Genomic DNA, 27,836 nt, shown 5'->3' with positions numbered 1-27,836 from the left:
CACTACAGCATTACATATACCTTGTGCCCAGCAGCAGGCTCCCATATCCAGGCACTACAGCAATACATATAACATGTGCCCAGAAGCGGGTTTCCCATGTCCAGGCACTACACCAATACATATACCATGTGCCCAGCAGCGGGTGTCCCATATCCAGGCACTACAGCAATACATATAACATGTGCCCAGCAGCAGGCTTCCCATATCCAGGCACTACACCAATACATATACAATGTGCCCAGCAGCGGGAGTCCCATATCCAGGCACTACAGCAATACATTTACCTTGTGCCCAGCAGCGGGCATCCCATATCCAGGCACTACAGCAATACATATACCTTGTGCCCAGCAGCGGGCGTCCCATATAAAGGCACTACAGCAATACATATACCTTGTGTCCAGCAGCAGGCTTCCCATATCCAGGCACTACAGCAATACATATACCATGTGCCCAGCAGCGGGCATCCCATATCCAGGCACTACAGCAATACATATACCATGTGCCCAGCAGCGGGCGTCCCATATCCAGGCAATACAGCAATACATATACCATGTGCCCAGCAGCGGGCTACCCAAATCCAGGCACTACAGGAATACATATACCATGTGCCCAGCAGCGGGTGTCCCATATCCAGGCACTACAGCAATACATATAACTTGTGTCCAGCAGTGGGTTTCCCATATTCAGGCACTACAGCAATACATATACCATGTGCCCAGCAGCGGGTGTCCCATATCCAGGCACTACAGCAATACATATAACTTGTGTCCAGCAGTGGGCGTCCCATATCCAGGCACTACAGCAATGCATATACCTTGTGCCCAGCAGCGGGCGTCCCATATAAAGGCACTACAGCAATACATATACCTTGTGCCAAGCAGCAGGCGTCCCATATCCAGGCACTACACCAATACATTGACCATGTGCCCGGCAGCGGGCGTCCCATATCCAGGCACTACAGCAATACATATACCATGTGCCCAGCAGCGGGCGTCCTATATCCAGGCACTACAGCAGTACATATACCATGTGCCCAGCAGCGGGTGTCCCATTTCCAGGCACGACCCCAATACATATACCATGTGCCCAGCAGCGGGTGTCCCATTTCCAGGCACGACCCCAATACATATACCATGTGCCCAGCAGCAGGTGTCCCATATCCAGGCACTACAGCAATACATATACCATGTGCCAAGCAGCAGGCTTCCCATATCCAGGCACTATAGCAAGACATATACCTTGTGCCCAGCAGCGGGCTTCCCATATCCAGGCACTACAGCAATACATATACCTTGTGCCCAGCAGCGGGTTTCCCATATCCAGGCAATACAGCAATACATATACCATGTGCCCAGCAGTGGGCTTCCCATATCCAGGCACGACCCCAACACATATACCTTGTGCCCAGCAGCAGGCGTCCCATATCCAGGCACTACAGCAATACATATACCATGTGCCCAGCAGCGGGTGTCCCATTTCCAGGCACGACCCCAATACATATACCATGTGCCCAGCAGCAGGTGTCCCATATCCAGGCACTACAGCAATACATATACCTTGTGCCCAGCAGCGGGCTTCCCATATCCAGGCACTATAGCATTACATATACCTTGTGCCCAGCAGCGGGCTTCCCATATCCAGGCACTACACCAATACATATACCTTGTGCCCAGCAGCGGGCGTCCCATATCCAGGCACTACACCAATACATATACCTTGTGCCCAGCAGCGGGCGTCCCACATCCAGGCACTACAGCAATATATATACCTTGTGCCCAGCAGCAGGCTTCCCATATCCAGGCACTACAGCAATACATATACCTTGTGCCCAGCAGCGGGCATACCATATCCAGGCACTACAGCAATACATATACCATGTGCCCAGCAGCAGGCTTCCCATATCCAGGCACGACCCCAATACATATACCATGTGCCCAGCAGCAGGCTTCCCATATCCAGGCGCTACAGAAAATACATATACCATGTGCCCATCAGCGGTCGTCCCATATCCAGGCACTACAGCAAAACATATACCTTGTGCCCAGCAGCAGGCTTCCCATATCCAGGCACTACAGCAATACATATACCTTGTGCCCAGCAGCGGGCGTCCCATATTCAGGCACTACAGCAATACATATACCTTGTGCCCAGCGGCAGGCTTCCCATATCCAGGCACTACAGCAATACATATACCATGTGCCCAGCAGCAGGCGTCCCATATCCAGGCACTACAGCAATACATATACCATGTGCCCAGCAGCGGGTGTCCCATTTCCAGGCACGACCCCAATACATATACCATGTGCCCAGCAGCAGGTGTCCCATATCCAGGCACTACAGCAATACATATACCTTGTGCCCAGCAGCGGGCTTCCCATATCCAGGCACTATAGCATTACATATACCTTGTGCCCAGCAGCGGGCTTCCCATATCCAGGCACTACACCAATACATATACCTTGTGCCCAGCAGCGGGCGTCCCATATCCAGGCACTACAGCAATATATATACCTTGTGCCCAGCAGCAGGCTTCCCATATCCAGGCACTACAGCAATACATATACCTTGTGCCCAGCAGCGGGCATACCATATCCAGGCACTACAGCAATACATATACCATGTGCCCAGCAGCAGGCTTCCCATATCCAGGCACGACCCCAATACATATACCATGTGCCCAGCAGCAGGCTTCCCATATCCAGGCGCTACAGAAAATACATATACCATGTGCCCATCAGCGGACGTCCCATATCCAGGCACTACAGCAAAACATATACCTTGTGCCCAGCAGCAGGCTTCCCATATCCAGGCACTACAGCAATACATATACCTTGTGCCCAGCAGCGGGCGTCCCATATTCAGGCACTACAGCAATACATATACCTTGTGCCCAGCGGCAGGCTTCCCATATCCAGGCACTACACCAAAACATATACCATGTGCCCAGCAGCGGGCGTCCCATATCCAAGCACTACACCAATACATATACCTTGTGCCCAGCAGCGGGCTTCCCATATCCAGGCACTACAGCAATACATATACCATGTGCCCAGCAGCAGGCTTACCATATCCAGGCACTACAGCAATACATATGCCATGTGCCCAGCAGCGGGCTCCCATATCCAGGCACTACAGCAATACATACAGTATACTGTGTGCCCAGCAGCAGGCGTCCTATATCCAGGCACTACAGCAATACATATACCTTGTGCCCAGCAGCAGGCGTCCCATTTCCAGGCACTACAGAAATTCATATACCATGTGCCCAGCAGTGGGCTTCGCATATCCAGGCACTAGACCAATACAAATACCATGTGCCCAGCAGCAGGCTTCCCATATCCATGCACTACAGCAATCTGTATACCTTGTGCCCAGCAGCGGGCGTCCCATATCCTGGCACTACAGCAATACATATACCATGTGCCCAGCAGCGGGTTCCCATATCCAGGCACAGCAGCAATACAAATACCGTGTGCCCAGCAGCAGGCTTCCCATTTCCAGGCACTACAGAATAACATATACCATGTGTCCAGCAGCAGGCTCCCATATCCAGGCACTAGACCAATACAAATACCATGTGCCTAGCAGCAGGCTTCCATATCCAGGCACTACAGAAATACATATACCATGTGCCCAACAGCGGCCTTCCCATATCCAGGCACTACAGCAATACCAATACCTTGTACCCAGCAGCAGGCGTCCCATATCCAGGCACTACAGCAATACATATACCATGTGCCCAGCAGCGGGTGTCCCATATTCAGGCACTAAACCAATACATATACCATGTGCGCAGCAGCGGGCTTAACATATCTATGCACTACAGCAATCTGTATACCTTGTGCCCAGCAGCGGGCGTCCCATATCCTGGTACTACAGCAATACATATACTGTGTGCCCAGCAGCGGGCATCCCATATCCAGGCACTACAGTAATACATATACCTTGTGCCCAGCAGCGAGCGTCCCATATCCTGGCACTACAGCAATACATATACTGTGTGCCCAGCAGCGGGCTTCCCATATCCAGGCACTACAGCAATACCAATACCTTGTACCCAGCAGCAGGTGTCCCATATCCAGGCACTACACCAATACATATACCATGTGCCCAGCAGCAGGCGTACCATATCCAGGCACTACAGCAATACATATACCTTGTGCCAAGCAGCGGGTGTCCCATATCCAGGCACTACAGCAATACATATACCATGTGCCCAGCAGCAGGCTTCCCATATTCAGGCACTACAGCAATACATATACCTTGTGCCCAGCAGCAGGCGTCCCATATCCAGGCACTACAGCAATACATATACCTTGTACCCAGCAGCAGGTGTCCCATATCCAGGCACTACACCAATACATATACCATGTACCCAGCAGCAGGTGTCCCATATCCAGGCACTACACCAATACATATACCATGTACCCAGCAGCAGGTGTCCCATATCCAGGCACTACACCAATACATATACCATGTGCCCAGCAGCGGGTGTCCCATATCCAGGCACTACAGCAATACATATACCATGTGTCCATCAGCAGGTGTCCCATATCCAGGCACTACAGCAATACATATACCTTGTGTCTAGCAGCAGGCGTCCCATATCCAGGCACTACAGCAATACATATACCGTGTGCCCAGCAGCGGGTGTCCCATATACAGGCACTACACCAATACCTATACCATGTGTCCAGCAGCGGGTGTCCCATATCCAGGCACTACAGCAATACGTATACCATGTGTCCAGCAGCAGGTGTCCCATATCCAGGCACTACAGCAATACATATACCTTGTGCCCAGCAGCAGGCTTCCCATGTCCAGGCACTACAGCAATACATATACCATGTGTCCAGCAGCAGGCGTCCCATATCCAGGCACTACACCAATACATATACCATGTGTCCAGCAGCAGGTGTCCCATATCCAGGCACTACAGCAATACATTTACCTTGTGCCCAGCAGCGGGCATCCCATATCCAGGCACTACAGCAATACATATACCATGTGCCCAGCAGCAGGCTTACCATATCCAGGCACTACAGCAATACATATACCATGTGCCCAGCAGCGGGCTTACCATATCCAGGCACTACAGCAATACATATACCTTGTGCCCAGCAGCGGGCTTACCATATCCAGGCACTACACCAATACATATACCGTGTGCCCAAGCGGGTGTCCCATATCCAGGCACTACAGCAAAACATATACCATGTGCCCAGCAGCAGGTGTCCCATATCCAGGCACTACAGCAATACATATACCGTGTGCCCAGCAGCGGGCTTACCATATCCAGGCACTACAGCAATACATATACCATGTGTCCTGCAGCAGGTGTCCCATATCCAGGCACAACAGCAATACATATACCTTGTGCCCAGCAGCGGGCATCCCATATCCAGGCACTACAGCAATACATATACCGTGTGCCCGGCAGCGGGCGTCCCATATCCAGGCACTACAGCAATACATATACCATGTGCCCAGCAGCAGGCTTCCCATATCCAGGCACTACAGCAATACATATACCATGTGCTCAGCAGCGGGTGTCCCATATCCAGGCACTACAGCAATACATATACCTTGTGCCCAGCAGTGGGCGTCCCACATCCAGGCACTACACCAATATATATACCATGTGCCCAGCAGCGGGCGTCCTATATCCAGGCACTACACCAATACATATACCATGTGCGTAGCAGCAGGGGCGGATTTAGGAGTGAGTGCGCCCGTAGGCACAACAATAATGGTCGCCCCCCCCTGCCTAAGTGTATTATTTGTATTGATTATTTATAAGCCCTCATTTGAGAGAATAGAATAAGTAGGACAGATTACAGGGACAGTATCTGCATTCCCTATCCATGTACACTCTATACAAGATGGAATATGGAACAGTACAGTGGATATTGTGCAGTTACTGGTACATTTCAGGCTGACAGCACCAACAGAAGCATCCAAGTGCCGCCCCCAAACATGTGCCGCCCCTAGGCACGTGCCTCACGTGCCTAATGGGAAATTCGGCACTGCGTAGCAGCAGGCGTCCTATATCCAGGCACTACCCCAATACATATACCATGTGTCCAGCAGCAGGTGTCCCATATCCAGGCACTACAGCAATACATATACCTTGTGCCCAGCGGCGGGCTTCCCATATCCAGGCACTACAGCAATACATATACCATGTGCCCAGCGGCAGGCGTCCCATATCCAGGCACTACCCCAATACATATACCATGTGTCCAGCAGCAGGTGTCCCATATCCAGGCACTACAGCAATACATATACCATGTGTCCAGCAGCAGGGGTCCCATATCCAGGCACTACACCAATACATATACCATGTGCCCAGCAGCAGGCGTCCCATATCCAGGCAATACAGCAATACAAATACCGTGTGCCCAGCAGCGGGCGTCCCATATCCAGGCACTACAGCAATACATATACCATGTGCCCAGCAGCGGGCTTCCCATATCCAGGCACTACAGCAATACATATACCATGTGGCCAGCAGCAGGCTTCCCATATCCAGGCACTACAGCAATACATATACCTTGTGCCCAGCAGCAGGCGTCCCATATCCAGGCACTACAGCAATACATATACCTTGTGCCCAGCAGCAGGCGTCCCATATCCAGGCACTACAGCAATACATATACCATGTGTCCAGCAGCAGGTGTCCCATATCCAGGCACTACAGCAATACATATACCATGTGTCCAGCAGCAGGGGTCCCATATCCAGGCACTACACCAATACATATACCATGTGTCCAGCAGCAGGTGTCCCATATCCAGGCACTACAGCAATACATATACCTTGTGCCCAGCGGCGGGCTTCCCATATCCAGGCACTACAGCAATACATATACCATGTGCCCAGCAGCGGGCGTACCATATCCAGGCACTACAGCAATACATATACCATGTGCCCAGCAGCGGGCTTCCCATATCCAGGCACTACAGCAATACATATAACATGTGCCCAGCAGCAGGCGTCCCATATCCAGGCACTACAGCAATACATATACCTTGTGCCCAGCGGCGGGCTTCCCATATCCAGGCACTACAGCAATACATATACCATGTGCCCAGCAGCGGGCGTACCATATCCAGGCACTACAGCGATACATATACCTTGTGCCCAGCAGTAGGCGTCCCATATCCAGGCACTACAGCAATACATATACCTTGTGCCCAGCAGCGCCGGGCATCCCATATCCAGGCACTACAGCAATACATACAGTATACCTGGTGCCCAGCAGCAGGCTTCCCATATCCAGGCACTACACCAATAAATATACCTTGTGTGCAGCATTGGGCTAACGAAATTCAGGCACTACACTAATGTATGTACCTTGTGCCGAGCAGCAGCTCCCTAGGAATGTAGTTAAGTCTCTCCTAAGCACCACCCCATTGCCCGCTGTATAATGCACTGTCTACCTGTTATATACACACTGGGAAGCTGCATGTCACATAATACATACATACATACATGATGGTCCCCTAACATGCCAGCACACCCCCCATTGCCCGCTGTATAATGCACCTCCGGCCTGTAATATACATACTGGGAAGCTGCATGTCACATAATACATACATAGATACATGCTGGTCCCCTAACATGCCAGCACCCCCCCCCCCCCCCCATTGCCTGCTGTATAATGCACCGTCATCCTATAATATACATACTGGGAAGCTGCATGACACTTAATACATACATTGATACATGCTTGTCCCCTAACATGCCAGCACCCCCCCATTGCCCGCTGTATAATGCACCGTCTGCCTGTAATATACATACTGGGAAGCTGCATGTCACATAATACATACATTGATACATGCTTGTCCCCTAACATGCCAGCACCCCCCCATTGCCCGCTGTATAATGCACCGTCTGCCTGTAATATACATACTGGGAAGCTGCATGTCACATAATACATACATAGATACATGCTGGTCCCCTAACATGCCAGCACCCCCCCCCCCCATTGCCTGCTGTATAATGCACCGTCATCCTATAATATACATACTGGGAAGCTGCATGACACTTAATACATACATTGATACATGCTTGTCCCCTAACATGCCAGCACCCCCCCATTGCCCGCTGTATAATGCACCGTCTGCCTGTAATATACATACTGGGAAGCTGCATGTCACATAATACATACATAGATACATGCTTGTCCCCTAACATGCCAGCACCCCCCCATTGCCCGCTGTATAATGCTCCGTCTGCCTGTAATATACATACTGGGAAGCTGCATGTCACATAATACATACATGGATAAATGCTTGTCCCCTATCATGCCAGCACCCCCCCATTACCCGCTGTATAATGACCCCCAGCCTGTTATATACATACTGGGAAGCTGCATGTCACATAATACATACATAGATACATGCTTGTCCCCTAACATGCCAGCACCACCCCCATTGCCCGCTGTATAATGCACCGTCTGCCTGTTATATACATACTGGGAAGCTGCATGTCACATAATACATACAGAGATACAGGCTTGTCCCCTAACATGCCAGCACCACCCCATTGCCCGCTGTATAATGCACCAACTACCTATACTGGGAAGCTGCATGTCACATAATACATACATAGATACATGCTGGTCCCCTAACATGCCAGCACCCCCCCCCCCCCCCCCCATTGCCCGCTGTATAATGCACCGTCATCCTATAACATACATACTGGGAAGCTGCATGTCACATAATACATACATAGATACATGCTGGTCCCCTAACATGCCATCACCACCCCATTGCCCGCTGTATAATGCTCCGTCTGCCTGTAATATACATACTGGGAAGCTGCATGTCACATGATACATACATAGATTCATGCTGGTCCCCTAACATGCCATCACCACCCCATTGCCCGCTGTATAATGCTCCGTCTGCCTGTAATATACATACTGGGAAGCTGCATGTCACATGATACATACATAGATTCATGCTTGTCCCCTAACATGCCAGCACCCCCCATTGCCCGCTGTATAATGCACCGTCTGCCTGTAATATACATACTGGGAAGCTGCATGTCACATAATACATACATAGATACATGCTTGTCCCCTAACATGCCAGCACCCCCCCATTGCCCGCTGTATAATGCTCCGTCTGCCTGTAATATACATACTGGGAAGCTGCATGTCACATAATACATACATGGATAAATGCTTGTCCCATATCATGCCAGCACCCCCCCATTACCCGCTGTATAATGACCCCCAGCCTGTTATATACATACTGGGAAGCTGCATGTCACATAATACATACATAGATACATGCTTGTCCCCTAACATGCCAGCACCACCCCCATTGCCCGCTGTATAATGCACCGTCTGCCTGTTATATACATACTGGGAAGCTGCATGTCACATAATACATACAGAGATACAGGCTTGTCCCCTAACATGCCAGCACCCCCCATTGCCCGCTGTATAATGCACCGTCTGCCTGTAATATACATACTGGGAAGCTGCATGTCACATAATACATACATAGGTACATGAAGGTCCCCTAACATGCCAGCACCCCCCTATTGCCTGCTGTATAATGCACCGTCTGCCTGTTATATACACACTGGGAAGCTGCATGTCACATAATACATACATAGATACAGGCTTGTCCCCTAACATGCCAGCACCCCCCCCCCCCCCCATTGCCCGCTGTATAATGCACCTCCAGCCTGTAATATACATACTGGGAAGCTGCATGTCACATAATACATACATAGATATATGATTGTCCCCTAACATGCCAGCACCCCCCCATTGCCCGCTGTATAATGCACCGTCTGCCTGTTATATACATACTGGGAAGCTGCATATCACATAATACATACATAGATACATGCTTGTTCCCTAACATGCCAGCACCCCCCCATTGCCCGCTGTATAATGCACCGTCTGCCTGTAATATACATACTGGGAAGCTGCATGTCACATAATACATACAGAGATACATGATTGTCCCCTAACATGCCAGCACCCCCCCATTGCCCGCTGTATAATGACCTCCAGCCTGTTATATACACACTGGGAAGCTGCATGTCACATAATACATACATAGATACATTATTGTCCCCTAACATGCCAGCACCCCCCCATTGCCCGCTGTATAATGACCTCCAGCCTGTTATATACATACTGGGAAGCTGCATGTCACATAATACATACATAGATACATGCTTGTCCCCTAACATGCCAGCACCCCCCATTGCCCGCTGTATAATGACCCCCAGCCTGTTATATACATACTGGGAAGCTGCAGGTCACATAATACATACATAGATATATGATTGTTCCCTAACATGCCAGCACCCCCCCATTGCCCGCTGTATAATGACCTCCAGCCTGTTATATACATACTGGGAAGCTGCATGTCACATAATACATACAGAAATACATGCTTGTTCCCTAACATGCCAGCACCCCCCTATTGCTGACAACCACATGCCCCCCCTCTAATATCAGTCACAGCACTGGAGCCGGTGATGTGTGTGGAAGTGGGGCTCACAGTGTTCCTCTTCCCGTGTGTTCCCAATTACTATGCGCCTGAAGAAAACCCTGTTGGCAGCTCTGTGCATATGTAAATGGGCAGGGGCGTAACTAGTACTTTGAGGGCCCCATAGCAAAATCTTGAAAGGGGCCCCCTCCCCCATTGTCACTAAAATACCCGTTAGGGGGGCAGGAGAGTGGGCAACAAAGAGGTCTAGGTAATTCAGCACGCTGTGAATAATGATGGGAGGGAGCTCCTGGGGCTATTCAAATCAGTGCACTGTTATGTCTGAGAATTTCTGGAACTTGCGTGTGTTTAGTCACAAGTACCAGTATTGTCCGACTAAAGTGCCCTGCCACAATGCTGTTTGTGCCGCATTAGGCCACAAACAGCATTACCGAGATAGTTTTGTCAGATTTGGACTTAGCAACGCGCATATTTGAATTGCACCAGGAGCTCTCACAACACCACTCACAGTGTGATAAATTGACTCGACCACAAACAGTGTCAGAGAGTGGTGCGAGCAAGAGAGAGAGAGGGTGGTCATAAAAAGAGAGGCTGCTTCATGGAAAAAAAAAGGAATGAAAGAAAGAGGGTGTCAGTGAGAAATGGGTAGAGCCAAGCGATAGAGTTGTGAGCTGTAGTGACCGAGAACATCGGAGGGAGGGAAAGAGAAAGAGCGGTCAGAGAGAGGGGTGAGAAAAAGAGAGGAAATATGGTGAGCGGGGTGAAGGACAAGAGAGATTGGTAAAGAACAAGAGAGATGGGTAAAGGATGAGAGGGGGAGTAGAGGATGAGAGGGGGGGTAGGGGATGAGAGGGGGTAGGGGATGAGAGGGGGGGTAGGGGATGAGAGGGGGGGTAGGGGATGAGAGGGGGGGTAGGGGATGAGAGGGGGGTAGGGATGAGAGGGGGTAGGGGATGAGAGGGGGGGTAGGGGATGAGAGGGGGGTAGGGGATGAGAGGGGGTAGAGGATGAAAGGGGGGTGGAGGATGAGATGGGGAGTAGAGGATGAGAGGGGGATGAGAGGGGTATGGAGGATGAGAGGGGGAGTAGAGGATGAGAGAGGGTAGAGGATGAGAGGGGGGTAAAGGATGAGCGGTGGGTAAAGGATGAGAGGGGGGTAAAGGATGAGAGGGGGAGTAGAAGATGAGGGGGGGGGAGTAGAGGATGAGGGGGGGGGTATAGGATGAGAGGGGGAGTAGAAGATGAGGGGGGGGGGGGAGTAGAGGATGCCAGGATAGGCATAGAGGAAGGGAGGTACAGAAGGGAAGGTAGAGTAGGAGAGAAGGGAAAGCAGGGGATTGAAACTTGTCCCACCTAATCCACCCCACCTCCCCCAAGTACAGGGGGAGTGTGTAGCTGCATGTACCTCGCTCTCAGTCCAAGTAGGTAGTGCTGAGTGCAGGAATCAGGTCTTCCAATCCTCTCACCGGCATGGCCTTTCTTGCTCCCTAATGCAGTGTTTCCTGGTACCGCTCATGCGCCAGGCCCTTCTCTCCCCCGCACTGCATCACCTGTTTTAGCTCACTGCGCAGGACTTCCTCTTCTTGCCATGGTCTTCCCAGCTCTGTCCAGCGACCCCCTTGACACGTCGCAGACCCCTGGTGTCACACACCATGCCTTTCCTGCTCACTGTGACTCCATGGCGCAATACCCTGGTGTCACTCACCGCGCCCGGGCTCCCTCTCCGGCGGCACGGCCTTTCCTGTTCACAGCGCCTCACACTCCACGGTGCACGCTGCTGGTGCCACTCACCGCGCTGGGTTTTCCTCTCCCCAGCTCGGCCTTTTCTGCTACGTCCCGCTCACATCGCTTCACTCTCCACGGTGCAGTCTCCTGGTGCCACTCAACGCGTACCAGGCTTCCTCTCCTCGGTGCAGTGTCTCACCAAGGCTGCAGGCATGTTCAATGCATGGCTGTGGGGGAAGTAATCAAAAGGGTGCAGGGGATTGCCTTGGGGCCCCCCAAGCCGCTGGGCCCCATAGCTAGGGTTACCACCTAGTCCCTTTAATTCCGGACACATATTAATTACACAGGTTCTGTGGCTGGCTGACATCAAGACTCCACTTCACCTGATTTTAAACTGCCACAGAACCTGTGTAATTAACATGTGTCCGGAATTAAAGGGACTAGGTGGTAACCCTACCCATAGCAATTGCACCCCCTGCACCCTCCATAGTTACGCCACTGTAAATGGGGCATTTGGCACTAGATTGTAAGCTTTGGTGAGTAAGTGATAAATATATAACTAGTAATATCTGTAGGCTCTCCTATAGGGGGAGGTGTACTGGGGACAGTAGGCAGCTACTACCTGTCATGTTACAGGCTGTGTTTTCTCTCTGAGGGCCACATGTACTAAGCCTTGAAAAATGATAAAATGGAGAGTGATAAACTAACAACCAATCAGCTCCTACCAGTCATTTGTTAAACCCTGCCTGTGACATGGCAGGGAGGAGCTGATTGGCTAGTGGTTTATCACTTTCCATTATATCACTTTAAAAGCTTACTACATCTGACCCTAAGGCTTTTTACAGGCCGGGCAGCCTACGTATCCGTATGGGCACAGCAGGGGCAAAGCGTCCTTTCATCTCTGACTAATCCTTATATCGGCTGAGTGCCCTCATTGGTGTCAGTGTCAACCAGGAAGAGGGTCTAATCCGTTACTCATTCATCTCTGTGGGAGCTGCGTACAGCCGTAATCCCTCCACACATCCGCTGGGTACTGATGTAACTGAGCTCACTACAAGATCGCCACCTGCTGTATACACTATACATCAGCATCAGTGCATGAGATACATATCCTGTGTCTTCCCATATCACTGTGACCACACAGCCGGCACCTTGTGTCACACAGTGTAACACACACACACATCCACTGGGTACTGATGTAACTGAGCTCACTACAAGCTCGCCACCTGCTGTATAAACTACACATCAGCATCAGTGCATGAGATACATATCCTGTGTCTTCCCATATCACTGTGACCACACAGCCGGCACCTTGTGTCACACAGTGTAACACACACACACATCCACCGAGTACTGATCTGTTACTGAGCTCACTACAAGCTCGCCACCTGCTGTATAAACTACACATCAGCATCAGTGCATGAGATACATATCCTGTGTCTTCTCATATCACTGTGACCACACAGCCGGCACCTTGTGTCACACAGTGTAACACACACACACATCCGCTGGGTACTGATGTAACTGAGCTCACTACAAGCTCGCCACCTGCTGTATACACTACACATCAGCATCAGTGCATGAGATACATATCCTGTGTCTTCCCATATCACTGTGACCACACATCCGGCACCTTGTGTCACACAGTGTAACACACACACACATCCGCAGGGTACTGATGTAACTGAGCTCACTACAAGATCGCCACCTGCTGTATACACTATACATCAGCGTCAGTGCATGAGATACATATCCTGTGTCTTCCCATATCACTGTGACCACACAGCCGGCACCTTGTGTCACACAGTGTAACACACACACATCCGCTGGGTACTGATCTGTAACTGAGCTCACTGCACAGTACAAGCTCGCCACCTGCTGTATACACTACACATCAGCATCAGTGCATGAGATACATATCCTGTGTCTTCCCATATCACTGTGACCACACAGCCGGCACCTTGTGTCAAACAGTGTAACACACACACATCCGCTGGGTACTGATCTGTAACTGAGCTCACTGCACAGTACAAGCTCGCCACCTGCTGTATACACTATACATCAGCATCAGTGCATGAGATACATATCCTGTGTCTTCCCATATCACTGTGACCACACAGCCGGCATCTTGTGTCACACAGTGTAACACACACACACACATCAGCTAGGTACTTATCTGTTACTGAGCTCACTACAAGCTCGCCACCTGCTGTATAAACTACACATCAGCATCAGTGCATGAGATACATATCCTGTGTCTTCCCATATCACTGTGACCACACAGCCGGCTCCTTGTGTCAAACAGTGTAACACACACACACATCCGCTGGGTACTGATCTGTTACTGAGCTGACTACAAGCTCGCCACCTGCTGTATAAACTACACATCAGCATCAGTGCATGAGATACATATCCTGTGTCTTCCCATATCACTGTGACCACACAGCCGGCTCCTTGTGTCACACAGTGTAACACACACACACATCCGCTGGGTACTGATCTGTTACTGAGCTCACTACAAGCTCGCCACCTGCTGTATACTACACACATCAGCATCAGTGCATGAGATACATATCCTGTGTCTTCCCATATCACTGTGACCACACAGCCGGCACCTTGTGTCACACAGTGTAACACACACACACATCCGCTGGGTACTGATGTAACTGAGCTCACTACAAGCTCGCCACCTGCTGTATACACTATACATCAGCGTCAGTGCATGAGATACATATCCTGTGTCTTCCCATATCACTGTGACCACACAGCCGGCACCTTGTGTCACACAGTGTAACACACACTCATCCGCTGGGTACTGATCTGTAACTGAGCTCACTGCACAGTACAAGCTCGCCACCTGCTGTATACACTACACATCAGCATCAGTGCATGAGATACATATCCTGTGTCTTCCCATATCACTGTGACCACACAGCCGGCACCTTGTGTCACACAGTGTAACACACACATCCGCTGGGTACTGATCTGTAACTGAGCTCACTGCACAGTACAAGCTCGCCACCTGCTGTATACACTACACATCAGCATCAGTGCATGAGATACATATCCTGTGTCTTCCCATATCACTGTGACCACACAGCCGGCACCTTGTGTCACACAGTGTAACACACACACACACATCAGCTAGGTACTTATCTGTTACTGAGCTCACTACAAGCTCGCCAATTGCTGTATAAACTACACATCAGCATCAGTGCATGAGATACATATCCTGTGTCTTCCCATATCACTGTGACCACACAGCCGGCTCCTTGTGTCACACAGTGTAACACACACACACATCCGCTGGGTACTGATCTGTTACTGAGCTGACTACAAGCTCGCCACCTGCTGTATAAACTACACATCAGCATCAGTGCATGAGATACATATCCTGTGTCTTCCCATATCACTGTGACCACACAGCCGGCTCCTTGTGTCACACAGTGTAACACACACACACATCCGCTGGGTACTGATCTGTTACTGAGCTCACTACAAGCTCGCCACCTGCTGTATACTACACACATCAGCATCAGTGCATGAGATACATATCCTGTGTCTTCCCATATCACTGTGACCACACAGCCGGCACCTTGTGTCACACAGTGTAACACACACATCCGCTGGGTACTGATGTAACTGAGCTCACTACAAGCTCGCCACCTGCTGTATAAACTACACATCAGCATCAGTGCATAAGATACATATCCTATGTCTTCCCATATCACTGTGACCACACAGCCGGCACCTTGTGTCACACAGTGTAACACACACACACATCCGCAGGGTACTGATCTGTAACTGAGCTCACTGCACAGTACAAGCTCGCCACCTGCTGTATACTACACACACACACACACACACACACACACATCCGCTGGGTACTGATGTAACTGAGCTCACTACAAGCTCGCCACCTGCTGTATACACTACACATCAGCATCAGTGCATGAGATACATATCCTGTGTCTTCCCATATCACTGTGACCACACAGCCGGCACCTTGTGTCACACAGTGTAACACACACACACATCCGCTGGGTACTGATCTGTAACTGAGCTCACTGCACAGTACAAGCTCGCCACCTGCTGTATACTACACACACACACACACACACACATCCGCTGGGTACTGATCTGTTACTGAGCTCACTGCACAGTACAAGCTCGCCACCTGCTGTATACTACACACACACACACATCCGCTAGGTACTTATCTGTTACTGAGCTCACTACAAGCTCGCCACCTGCTGTATACTACACATCAGCATCAGTGCATGAGATACATATCCTGTGTCTTCCCATATCACTGTGACCACACATCCGGCACCTTGTGTCACACAGTGTAACACACACACACACATCCGCTAGGTACTTATCTGTTACTGAGCTCACTACAAGCTCGCCACCTGCTGTATACACTACACATCAGCATCAGTGCATGAGATACATATCCTGTGTCTTCCCATATCACTGTGACCACACAGTCGGCTCCTTGTGTCACACAGTGTAACACACACACACATCCACTGGGTACTGATCTGTTACTGAGCTCACTACAAGCTCGCCACCTGCTGTATACATTACACATCAGCATCAGTGCATGAGATACATATCCTGTGTCTTCCCATATCACTGTGACTACACATCCGGCACCTTGTGTCACACAGTGTAACACACACACACATCCGCTGGGTACTGATCTGTTACTGAGCTCACTACAAGATCGCCATCTGCTGTATAAACTACACATCAGCATCAGTGCATGAGGTACATATCCTGTGTCTTCTCATATCACTGTGACCACACAGCCAGCACCTTGTGTCACACAGTGTAACACACACACACCCGCTGGGTACTGATCTGTTACTGAGCTCACTACAAGCTCACCACCTGCTGTATACTACACATCAGCATCAGTGCATGAGATAAATATCCTGTGTCTTCCCATATCACTGTGACCACACAGCCGGCACATTGTGTCACACAGTGTAACACACACACATCCGCTGGGTACTGATCTGTAACTGAGCTCACTACAAGCTCGCCACCTGCTGTATACACTACACATCAGCATCAGTGCATGAGATACATATCCTGTGTCTTCCCATATCACTGTGACCACACAGCCGGCTCCTTGTGTCACACAGTGTAACACACACACACATCCGCTGGGTACTGATCTGTTACTGAGCTGACTACAAGCTCGCCACCTGCTGTATAAACTACACATCAGCATCAGTGCATGAGATACATATCCTGTGTCTTCCCATATCACTGTGACCACACAGCCGGCTCCTTGTGTCACACAGTGTAACACACACACACATCCGCTGGGTACTGATCTGTTACTGAGCTCACTACAAGCTCGCCACCTGCTGTATACTACACACATCAGCATCAGTGCATGAGATACATATCCTGTGTCTTCCCATATCACTGTGACCACACAGCCGGCACCTTGTGTCACACAGTGTAACACACACACACACATCCGCTGGGTACTGATGTAACTGAGCTCACTACAAGCTCGCCACTTGCTGTATAAACTACACATCAGCATCAGTGCATGAGATACATATCCTGTGTCTTCCCATATCACTGTGACCACACAGCCGGCACCTTGTGTCACACAGTGTAACACACACACACATCCGCTGGGTACTGATCTGTTACTGAGCTCACTACAAGCTCGCCACCTGCTGTATACACTACACATCAGCATCAGTGCATGAGATACATATCCTGTGTCTTCCCATATCACTGTGACCACACAGCCGGCACCTTGTGTCACACAGTGTAACACACACACACATCCGCTGGGTACTGATCTGTAACTGAGCTCACTGCACAGTACAAGCTCGCCACCTGCTGTATACTACACACACACACACACACACACACACATCCGCTGGGTACTGATCTGTTACTGAGCTCACTGCACAGTACAAGCTCGCCACCTGCTGTATACTACACACACACACACACACACACATCCGCTAGGTACTTATCTGTTACTGAGCTCACTACAAGCTCGCCACCTGTTGTATACTACACATCAGCATCAGTGCATGAGATACATATCCTGTGTCTTCCCATATCACTGTGACCACACATCCGGCACCTTGTGTCACACAGTGTAACACACACACACACACACATCCGCTAGGTATTTATCTGTTACTGAGCTCACTACAAGCTCGCCACCTGCTGTATACACTACACATCAGCATCAGTGCATGAGGTACATATCCTGTGTCTTCTCATATCACTGTGACCACACAGCCGGCACCTTGTGTCACACAGTGTAACACACACACACCCGCTGGGTACTGATCTGTTACTGAGCTCACTACAAGCTCACCACCTGCTGTATACTACACATCAGCATCAGTGCATGAGATAAATATCCTGTGTCTTCCCATATCACTGTGACCACACAGCCGGCACCTTGTGTCACACAGTGTAACACACACACATCCGCTGGGTACTGATCTGTAACTGAGCTCACTACAAGCTCGCCACCTGCTGTATACACTACACATCAGCATCAGTGCATGAGATACATATCCTGTGTCTTCCCATATTACTGTGACCACACAGTCGGCACCTTGTGTCACACAGTGTAACACACACACATCCGCTGGGTACTGATCTGTTACTGAGATCACTACAAGCTCGCCACCTGCTGTATACTACACATCAGCATCAGTGCATGAGATACATATCCTGTGTCTTCCCATATCACTGTGAACACACATCCGACACCCTGTGTCACACAGTGTAACACACACACACATCCGCTGGGTACTGATCTGTAACTGAGCTCACTACAAGCTCGCCATCTGCTGTATACACTACACATCAGCATCAGTGCATGAGATACATATCCTGTGTGTTCCCATATCACTGTGACCACACAGCCGGCACCTTGTGTCACACAGTGTAACACACACACACACATCCGCTGGGTACTGATCTGTAACTGAGCTCACTGCACAGTACAAGCTCGCCACCTGCTGTATACTACACACACACACACACACACACACACATCCGCTGGGTACTGATCTGTTACTGAGCTCACTACAAGCTCGCCACCTGCTGTATACACTACACATCAGCATCAGTGCATGAGATACATATCCTGTGTCTTCCCATATCACTGTGACCACACAGCCGGCACCTTGTGTCACACAGTGTAACACATACACACACACATCCGCTGGGTACTGATCTGTTACTGAGCTGACTACAAGCTCGCCATGTATACACTACACATCAGCATCAGTGCATGAGATACATATCCTGTGTCTTCCCATATCACTGTGAACACACATCCGACACCCTGTGTCACACAGTGTAACACACACACACACATCCGCCGAGTACTGATCTGTTACTGAGCTCACTACAAGCTCGCCACCTGCTGTATACACTACACATTAGCATCAGTGCATGAGATACATATCCTGTGTCTTCCCATATCACTGTGACTAAACAGCCGGCACCTTGTGTCACACAGTGTAAAACACACACACACACTAACACATCTGCCGGGTACTGATCTGTTACTGAGCTCACTACATTCCAGTCCAGTTTTTCAGTCTGTAACCAGTACTTTCCCGCTGTCTGGTCCCTCTGTACGCCCGTCTGTGCCGCTGTCTGGTCCCTCTGTATGTCCGTCTGTGCCGCTGTCTGGTCCCTCTGTATGCCCGTCTGTGCCGCTGTCTGGTCCCTCTGTATGCCCGTCTGTGCCGCTGTCTGGTCCCCCTGTATGCCCATCTGTGCCGCTGTCTGGTCCCTCTGTACACCCGTCTGTGCCGCTGTCTGGTCCCTCTGTACGCCCGTCTGTGCCGCTGTCTGGTCCCTCTGTATGCCTGTTTGTGCCGCTGTCTGATCCCTTTGTATGCCTGTCTGTGCCGCTGCAGGTCCCTCTGTATGCCTGTTTGTGCCGCTGTCTGATCCCTTTGTATGCCTGTCTGTGCCGCTGTATAGTCCCTCTTTATGCCCGACTGTGCCGCTGTCTGGTCCCTCTGTATGCCTGTCTTTGCCGCTGTATGTTCCCTCTGTACGCCCGTCTGTGCCGCTGTCTGGTCCCTCTGTATGCCCGTCTGTGCCGCTGTCTGGTCCCTCTGTACGCCTGTCTGTGCCGCTGTCTGGTCCCTCTGTACGCCTGTCTGTGCTGCTATCTATTCCCTCTGTATGCCTGTCTGTGCCGCTGTCTGGTCCCTCTGTACGCCCATCTGGTCCCTCTGTATGCCCGTCTGCGCCGCTGTCTCGTCCCTTTGTATGCCTGTCTGTGCCGCTGTCTGGTCCCTCTGTATGCCTGTCTGTGCCACTGTCTGGTCCCTCTGTACGCCCGTCTGTGCCGCTGTCTGGTCCCTCTGTACGCCCGTCTGTGCCGCTGTCTGGTCCCTCTTTATGCCCATCTGTGCCGCTCTCTGATCCCTCTGTATGCCCGTCTGTACCGCTGTCTGGTCCCTCTGTATGCCTGTTTGTGCAACTGTATGGTCCCTCTGTACGCCTGTCTGTGCCGCTGTATGGTCCCTCTTTATGCCCGTCTGTGCCGCTGTATGGTCCCTCTTTATGCCCATCAGTGCTGCTGTCTGTTCCCTCTGTATGCCTGTCTGTGCCGCTGTCTGGTCCCTCTGTATGCCTGTCTGTGCCGCTGTATGGTCCCTCTTTATGCCCGTCTGTGCCGCTGTCTGGTCCCTCTGTATGCCTGTCTGTGCCGCTGTCTGGTCCCTCTGTATGCCTGTCTGTGCCGCTGTCTGGTCCCTCTGTATGCCCGTCTGCGCCGCTGTCTCGTCCCTCTGTATGCCTGTCTGTGCCGCTGTCTGGTCCCTCTGTATGCCTGTCTGTGCCACTGTCTGGTCCCTCTGTACGCCCGTCTGTGCCGCTGTCTGGTCCCTCTGTACGCCCGTCTGTGCCGCTGTCTGGTCCCTCTTTATGCCCATCTGTGCCGCTCTCTGATCCCTCTGTATGCCCGTCTGTACCGCTGTCTGGTCCCTCTGTATGCCTGTTTGTGCAACTGTATGGTCCCTCTGTACGCCTGTCTGTGCCGCTGTATGGTCCCTCTTTATGCCCGTCTGTGCCGCTGTATGGTCCCTCTTTATGCCCATCAGTGCTGCTGTCTGTTCCCTCTGTATGCCTGTCTGTGCCGCTGTCTGGTCCCTCTGTATGCCTGTCTGTGCCGCTGTATGGTCCCTCTTTATGCCCGTCTGTGCCGCTGTCTGGTCCCTCTGTATGCCTGTCTGTGCCGCTGTCTGGTCCCTCTGTATGCCTGTCTGTGCCGCTGTCTGGTCCCTCTGTATGCCTGTCTGTGCCGCTGTATGGTCCCTCTTTATGCCCGTCTGTGCCGCTGTCTGGTCCCTCTGTATGTCCGTCTGTGCCGCTGTATGTTCCCTCTGTACGCCCATCTGGTCCCTCTGTATGTCCGTCTGTGCCGCTGTCTGGTCCCTCTGTATGCCCGTCTGTGCCGCTGTCTGGTCCCTCTGTATGCCCGTCTGTGCCGCTGTCTGGTCCCTCTGTATGCCTGTCTGTGCTGTTGTCTATTCCCTCTGTATGCCAGTCTGCGCCGTTCTCTGGTCCCTCTGTGTGCCCATCTGTGCCACTGTCTGGTCCCTCTCTATGGCTGTCTGTGCCGCTGTCTGGTCCCTCTGTATGCCTGTCTGTGCCGCTGTCTGGTCCCTTTTTATGCCTGTCTGTGCCGCTGTATGGTCTCTCTTTATGCCCGTCTGTGCCGCTGTCTGGTCCCTCTGTATGCCTGTCTGTGCCGCTGTCTGGTCCCTCTGTATGCCCGTCCGTGCCGCTGTCTGGTCCCTCTGTACGCCTGTCTGTGCTGTTGTCTATTCCCTCTGTATGCCAGTCTGCGCCGTTCTCTGGTCCCTCTGTGTGCCCATCTGTGCCACTGTCTGGTCCCTCTGTATGCCCTTCTGTGCCGCTGTATGGTCCCTCTTTATGCCCGTCTGTGCCGCTGTCTGGTCCCTCTGTACACCTGTCTGTGCCGCTCTATGTTCCCTCTGTACGCCCATCTGGTCCCTCTGTATGCCCGTCTGTGCCGCTGTCTGGTCTCTCTGTATGCCCGTCTGTGCCGCTGTATGGTCCCTCTTTATGCCCGTCTGTGCCGCTGTCTGGTCCCTCTGTACACCCGTCTGTGCCGCTGTCTGGTCCCTCTGTACGCCTGTCTGTGCTGCTGTCTATTCCCTCTGTATGCCAGTCTGCGCCGTTCTCTGGTCCCTCTGTGTGCCCATCTGTGCCGCTGTCTGGTCCCTCTGTATGCCTGTCTGTGCCGCTGTCTGGTCCCTCTGTATGTCCATCAGTGCCGCTGTCTGGTCCCTCTGTATGCCTGTCTGTGCCGCTGTCTGGTCCCTCTGTATGTCCGTCAGTGCCGCTGTCTGTTCCCTCTGTACGCCCATCTGGTCCCTCTGTATGTCCGTCTGTGCCGCTGTCTGGTCCCTCTGTATGCCCGTCTGTGCCGCTGTCTGGTCCCTCTGTATGCCCGTCTGTGCCGCTGTCTGGTCCCTCTGTATGCCTGTCTGTGCTGTTGTCTATTCCCTCTGTATGCCAGTCTGCGCCGTTCTCTGGTCCCTCTGTGTGCCCATCTGTGCCACTGTCTGGTCCCTCTCTATGCCTGTCTGTGCCGCTGTCTGGTCCCTCTGTATGCCTGTCTGTGCCGCTGTCTGGTCCCTTTTTATGCCTGTCTGTGCCGCTGTATGGTATCTCTTTATGCCCGTCTGTGCCGCTGTCTGGTCCCTCTGTATGCCTGTCTGTGCCGCTGTCTGGTCCCTCTGTATGCCCGTCCGTGCCGCTGTCTGGTCCCTCTGTACGCCTGTCTGTGCTGTTGTCTATTCCCTCTGTATGCCAGTCTGCGCCGTTCTCTGGTCCCTCTGTGTGCCCATCTGTGCCACTGTCTGGTCCCTCTGTATGCCCTTCTGTGCCGCTGTATGGTCCCTCTTTATGCCCGTCTGTGCCGCTGTCTGGTCCCTCTGTACACCTGTCTGTGCCGCTCTATGTTCCCTCTGTACGCCCATCTGGTCCCTCTGTATGCCCGTCTGTGCCGCTGTCTGGTCTCTCTGTATGCCCGTCTGTGCCGCTGTATGGTCCCTCTTTATGCCCGTCTGTGCCGCTGTCTGGTCCCTCTGTACGCCTGTCTGTGCTGCTGTCTGGTCCCTCTGTATGCCAGTCTGTGCCGCTGTATGGTCTCTCTTTATGCCCGTCTGTGCCGCTGTCTGGTCCCTCTGTACACCCGTCTGTGCCGCTGTCTGGTCCCTCTGTACGCCTGTCTGTGCTGCTGTCTATTCCCTCTGTATGCCAGTCTGCGCCGTTCTCTGGTCCCTCTGTGTGCCCATCTGTGCCGCTGTCTGGTCCCTCTGTATGCCTGTCTGTGCCGCTGTCTGGTCCCTCTGTATGTCCGTCAGTGCCGCTGTCTGGTCCCTCTGTATGCCTGTCTGTGCCACTGTCTGGTCCCTCTGTATGTCCGTCAGTGCCGCTGTCTGTTCCCTCTGTACGCCTGTCTGTGCCGAGAGAGAGAGAGTGGGATAGCAGAGAGAGAGAGAGAGAGAGGGATCGCAGAGAGAGAGATAGAGAGAGGGAACGCAGATAGAGAGAGCGGGGGATCGCAGAGAGATAGAGAGAGGGATCGCAGAGAGAGATAGAGAGGGATCACAGATAGAGAGAGGGGGATCGCAGAGAGAGACAGAGAGGGATCGCAGAGAGAGAGAGAGAGAGAGGGATCGCAGAGAGAGAGAGGTAGATTGCAGAGAGAGAGAGGGATCGCAGAGAGAGAGATAGAGGGATCACAGATAGAGAGGGGGATCACAGAGAGAGAGGGATCGCAGAGAGAGAGGGATCACAGAGAGAGAGAGAGGGATCGCAGAGAGAGATAGAGAGAGGGATCACATAGAGACAGAGTGAGGGATCGCATAGAGACAGAGAGAGGGATCGCAGAGAGATAGAGAGAGGGATCGCAGATAGAGAGAGAGAGGGATCACAGAGCGAGAGAGGGATCGCAGAGAGAGATAGAGAAGGATCGCAGAGAGACAGAGAGGGATCGCAGAGAGACAGAGAGGGATCACAGAGAGAGAGAGGGATCGCAGAGAGAGAGAGAGGGATCGCAGAGAGAGAGAGAGAGAGCGATCGCAGAGAGACAGAGAGGGATCACACTAGCAAGAGAGGGATCGCAGAGAGAGAGAGAGAGAGAGCGATCGCAGAGAGACAGAGAGGGATCACACTAGCAAGAGAGGGATCGCAGAGAGAGAGAGAGAGGGGGATTGCAGAGAGAGAGAGAGAGGGATCGCAGAGAGACAGAGAGGGATCGCAGAGAGTGAGATCGCAGAGACAGGGAGAGGGATCGCAGAGAGAGAGATAGAGAGAGGGATCGCAGAGAGAGAGAGAGATAGAGAGGGATCACAGATAGAGAGAGGGATCGCAGAGAGAGAGAGAGGGGGATCGCAGAGAGAGAAAGAGATCGCAGAGAGAGATAGAGAGAGAGAGAACGCAGAGAGAGAGATCGCAGAGAGAGCGGGATCGCAGAGAGAGATAGAGAGAGGGAGAGAGGGGGATTTCAGAGAGAGAGACATAGAGAGGGATCGCAGAGAGAGACAGAGAGAGGTATCTCAGAGAGACAAAGAGGGATCGCAGAGAGAGGGATCACAGAGAGAGAAAAAGGGGATCGCAGAAAGAGAGACAGAGAGAGGAATTGCAGAGAGATGAATCGCAGAGAGAGAGAGATGGATCACAGAGAGAGAAAAAGGGGGATCGCAGAGAGAGAGACAGAGAGAGGGATCGCAGAGAGAAAGAGAGAGGGATCGCTGAGAGAGACAGAGAGAGGGATCGCAGAGAGAGAGACAGAGAGAGGGATCGCAGAGAGAGACAGAGAGATGAATCGCAGAGAGAAAGAGAGAGGGATCGCTGAGAGAGACAGAGAGAGGGATCGCAGAGAGAGAGACAGAGAGAGGGATCGCAGAGAGAGACAGAGAGATGAATCGCAGAGCGAAAGAGAGAGAGAGGGATCACAGAGCGCGAGAGGTATCTCAGAGAGACAAAGAGGGATCGCAGAGAGAGGGATCGCAGAGACAGAGAGAGAGATCACAGAGCGAGAGAGATGGATCACAGAGAGAGAAAAAGGGGGATCGCAGAGAGAGAGACAGAGAGAGGGATCGCAGAGAGAGACATCTCAGAGAGACAGAGAGGGATCACAGAGAGACAGTGAGGGATCACAGAGAGACAGAGAGGGATCGCACAGAGAGACAGAGAGGGATCGCACAGAGACAGAGAGAGGGATCGCACAGAGACAGAGAGAGGGATCGCAGAGAGACAGAGAGAGGGATCGCAGAGAGACAGAGGGAGGGATCACAGAGAGAGAAAAAGGGGGATCGCAGAGACAGATAGAGAGAGATAGAGAGAGAGGGATCGCAGAGAGAGAGGGAATGCAGAGAGATGGAGAGAGAGGGATCGCAGAGAGATAGAGAGAGAGGGATCGCAGAGAGATAGAGAGAGAGGGATCGCAGAGAGAGAGGGAGAGAGGGATCGCAGAGAGATAGAGAGAGGGATCGCAGAGAGATAGAGAGAGAGGGATCGCAGAGAGATGGAGAGAGAGGGATCGCAGAGAGATAGAGAGAGAGGGATCGCAGAGAGATAGAGAGAGAGGGATCGCAGAGAGATAGAGAGGGATCGCAGAGAGAGAGGGAATGCAGAGAGATGAAGAGAGAGGGATCGCAGAGAGATAGAGAGAGAGGGAACGCAGAGAGATAGAGAGAGAGGGAACGCAGAGAGATGGAGAGAGAGGGATCGCAGAGAGATAGAGAGAGAGGGATCGCAGAGAGATAGAGAGAGAGAAAGAAAAAGAGCGGTCACAGGGAGAGACCCAGAGATGGATCACAGGGAGAAAGAATCCCAGATTCATACTCTCCACATGCCCTATTCTCTATTGCAGAGAGAAGCCATTTGTGGGCACCCCCCCCCCCCCCCCCCCGAAATTTGCTGAGTACAGAAGTACTCACTGTTGACTGTTGACTCACTATAGAAGTACTCACTGTTGCAGGTCGTATGGCAGCCACTGTAGGAGGAAGGTGCTGGCAGGAAGAGAGGACAAATGAGCCCCTGCAGGGCTCCTGTTGCAGGATGTCCTCCTGTCTATAGAGCTTTCACCCTGGCTTCCAGCCGCTGCCACAGGCCTGCTGCTGGGTAACGGGTGTCAGTCAGTGTGCTCCGCTTCTGTCTGAGGGGGCGTGGCCACTGCTCTTCAGGCAGAATGGTCCGGCCCGGAAAGCATGCAATACTGCCCGATAGAGGAGGGTTTGGACCAGCCCACCGGAAAATAGCCCGGTGTCCCGGTGTGCCAATCCGCCCCTGGTCAGTGCCGCTGTCTGTTCCCTCTGTACGCCTGTCTGTGCCGCTGTGAGCTTTTGCTGGGTCTGTCTGCCCGTATGTTATCCCTCAGTACAACACTAACGCTATTAGTGACTGGCCATTGCTGATCACTACCCTGTACTTATGTGTCACTAGCATGACAGGGCACCTGTGCACAATGTAATTACCTCCCTACCATACAGTACAGTACCCCACACTGGGAGAATATGTATTACCAATCCCAATAGGACCAATCCCACTAATATGTCCTCATCTCTGCAGGAACTGGTGTACATACGTCGTGAGCCGAACAGTCAGCTGTATGGTAGAAGATGGGATAGAGACCTACGTGAAGCCAGAATACCAGCCCTGCATCTGGGGGCAAATCCAGTGCCCACGCACAGTCCTGTGAGTATGGAGATAAGCAGGGGCACAGCCAGGCATTATGTGCCCCATAGCAACATATTATTTATTTATTAACAGTGCCTTATATAGAGCAGCATATTCCGTTGCGCTTTACAAAGGAGACAGTGATACAACAAAACAGGGTATTTACAGACAATCAAAATGTAGGAGGGCCCTGCTCACAAGCTTACAATCTACAGTATAGGGAAATAGGCATTGATACATAAGGATAGATACTGTATTCTTTATTGCATCAATTCCACCAGAATGCAAGGTTCTGTGACTGGTTCTGGAATTTGATAAGCTTGCCTGAAGAGATGAGTTTTTAGGGAACGCTTATAGGTTTGGAGACTGGAGGAGAGTCTTATTGTGCTTGGGAGGGCATTCCACAGAGTGGGTGCAGCCCGAAGAAAGTCCTGCAGTCGGGAATGGGAGCGAGTAATGAGTGTGAATGAGAGACGCAGATCTTGGGAGGAGCGTAGAGGTCATGTTGGATGATATTTTGAGATAAGAGAAGATATGTATGTTGGTGTCAGGGGCAAACGCAGGATTTTCAGAAGGGGGTTTCCAGAGGGGCGGAGCAAAGCACGAAGATGGACACAGGTGACCCAGTATATGCCGGGTCAGTTAAAGTATAATATATAGACCAAATGTATATAAATAATAATAAAATATATATACACACACACATACAGGGGCATCAACAGCAGTGTAGACCCCTGGGCATAGCAATGTATTGGGGCCCCTACCGATCCTCCAGCGGTAGGGGTGGGGGAAGCTTTGATGTCCCGCGGGTGGTAGGGGGTTTTATATCAACCGCTCAGCATGTAGGGCCTGGATCAGTAATTTCCACTAATTACCCCT

The 27,836-nt window shown here is 51.7% G+C and overlaps 1 protein-coding gene across 2 annotated transcripts in view; it reads left to right on the top strand.

Moving 5' to 3' along the window:
* The window catches only part of EMILIN1 (elastin microfibril interfacer 1), a 165,345-nt gene that overhangs the window by 5,859 nt on the left and 131,650 nt on the right, over nt 1-27,836 (top strand). For both annotated transcript variants that reach the window (XR_014471873.1, XM_083178996.1), the window contains exon 2: nt 26,850-26,975. Coding sequence is in view for 1 of the 2 variants with exons in the window: in XM_083178996.1 (XP_083035122.1) it covers nt 26,850-26,975 (126 nt within the window). In the remaining variant the exon portion in view is untranslated. The remainder of the gene's footprint in view (nt 1-26,849; nt 26,976-27,836) is intronic.

The sequence above is a fragment of the Crinia signifera genome, chromosome 3 (genome assembly GCF_055691185.1).
Source record: "Crinia signifera chromosome 3, ASM5569118v1, whole genome shotgun sequence".
NCBI lineage: Eukaryota > Metazoa > Chordata > Amphibia > Anura > Myobatrachidae > Crinia > Crinia signifera.
This window is presented reverse-complemented; position numbering and strand designations above follow the sequence as displayed.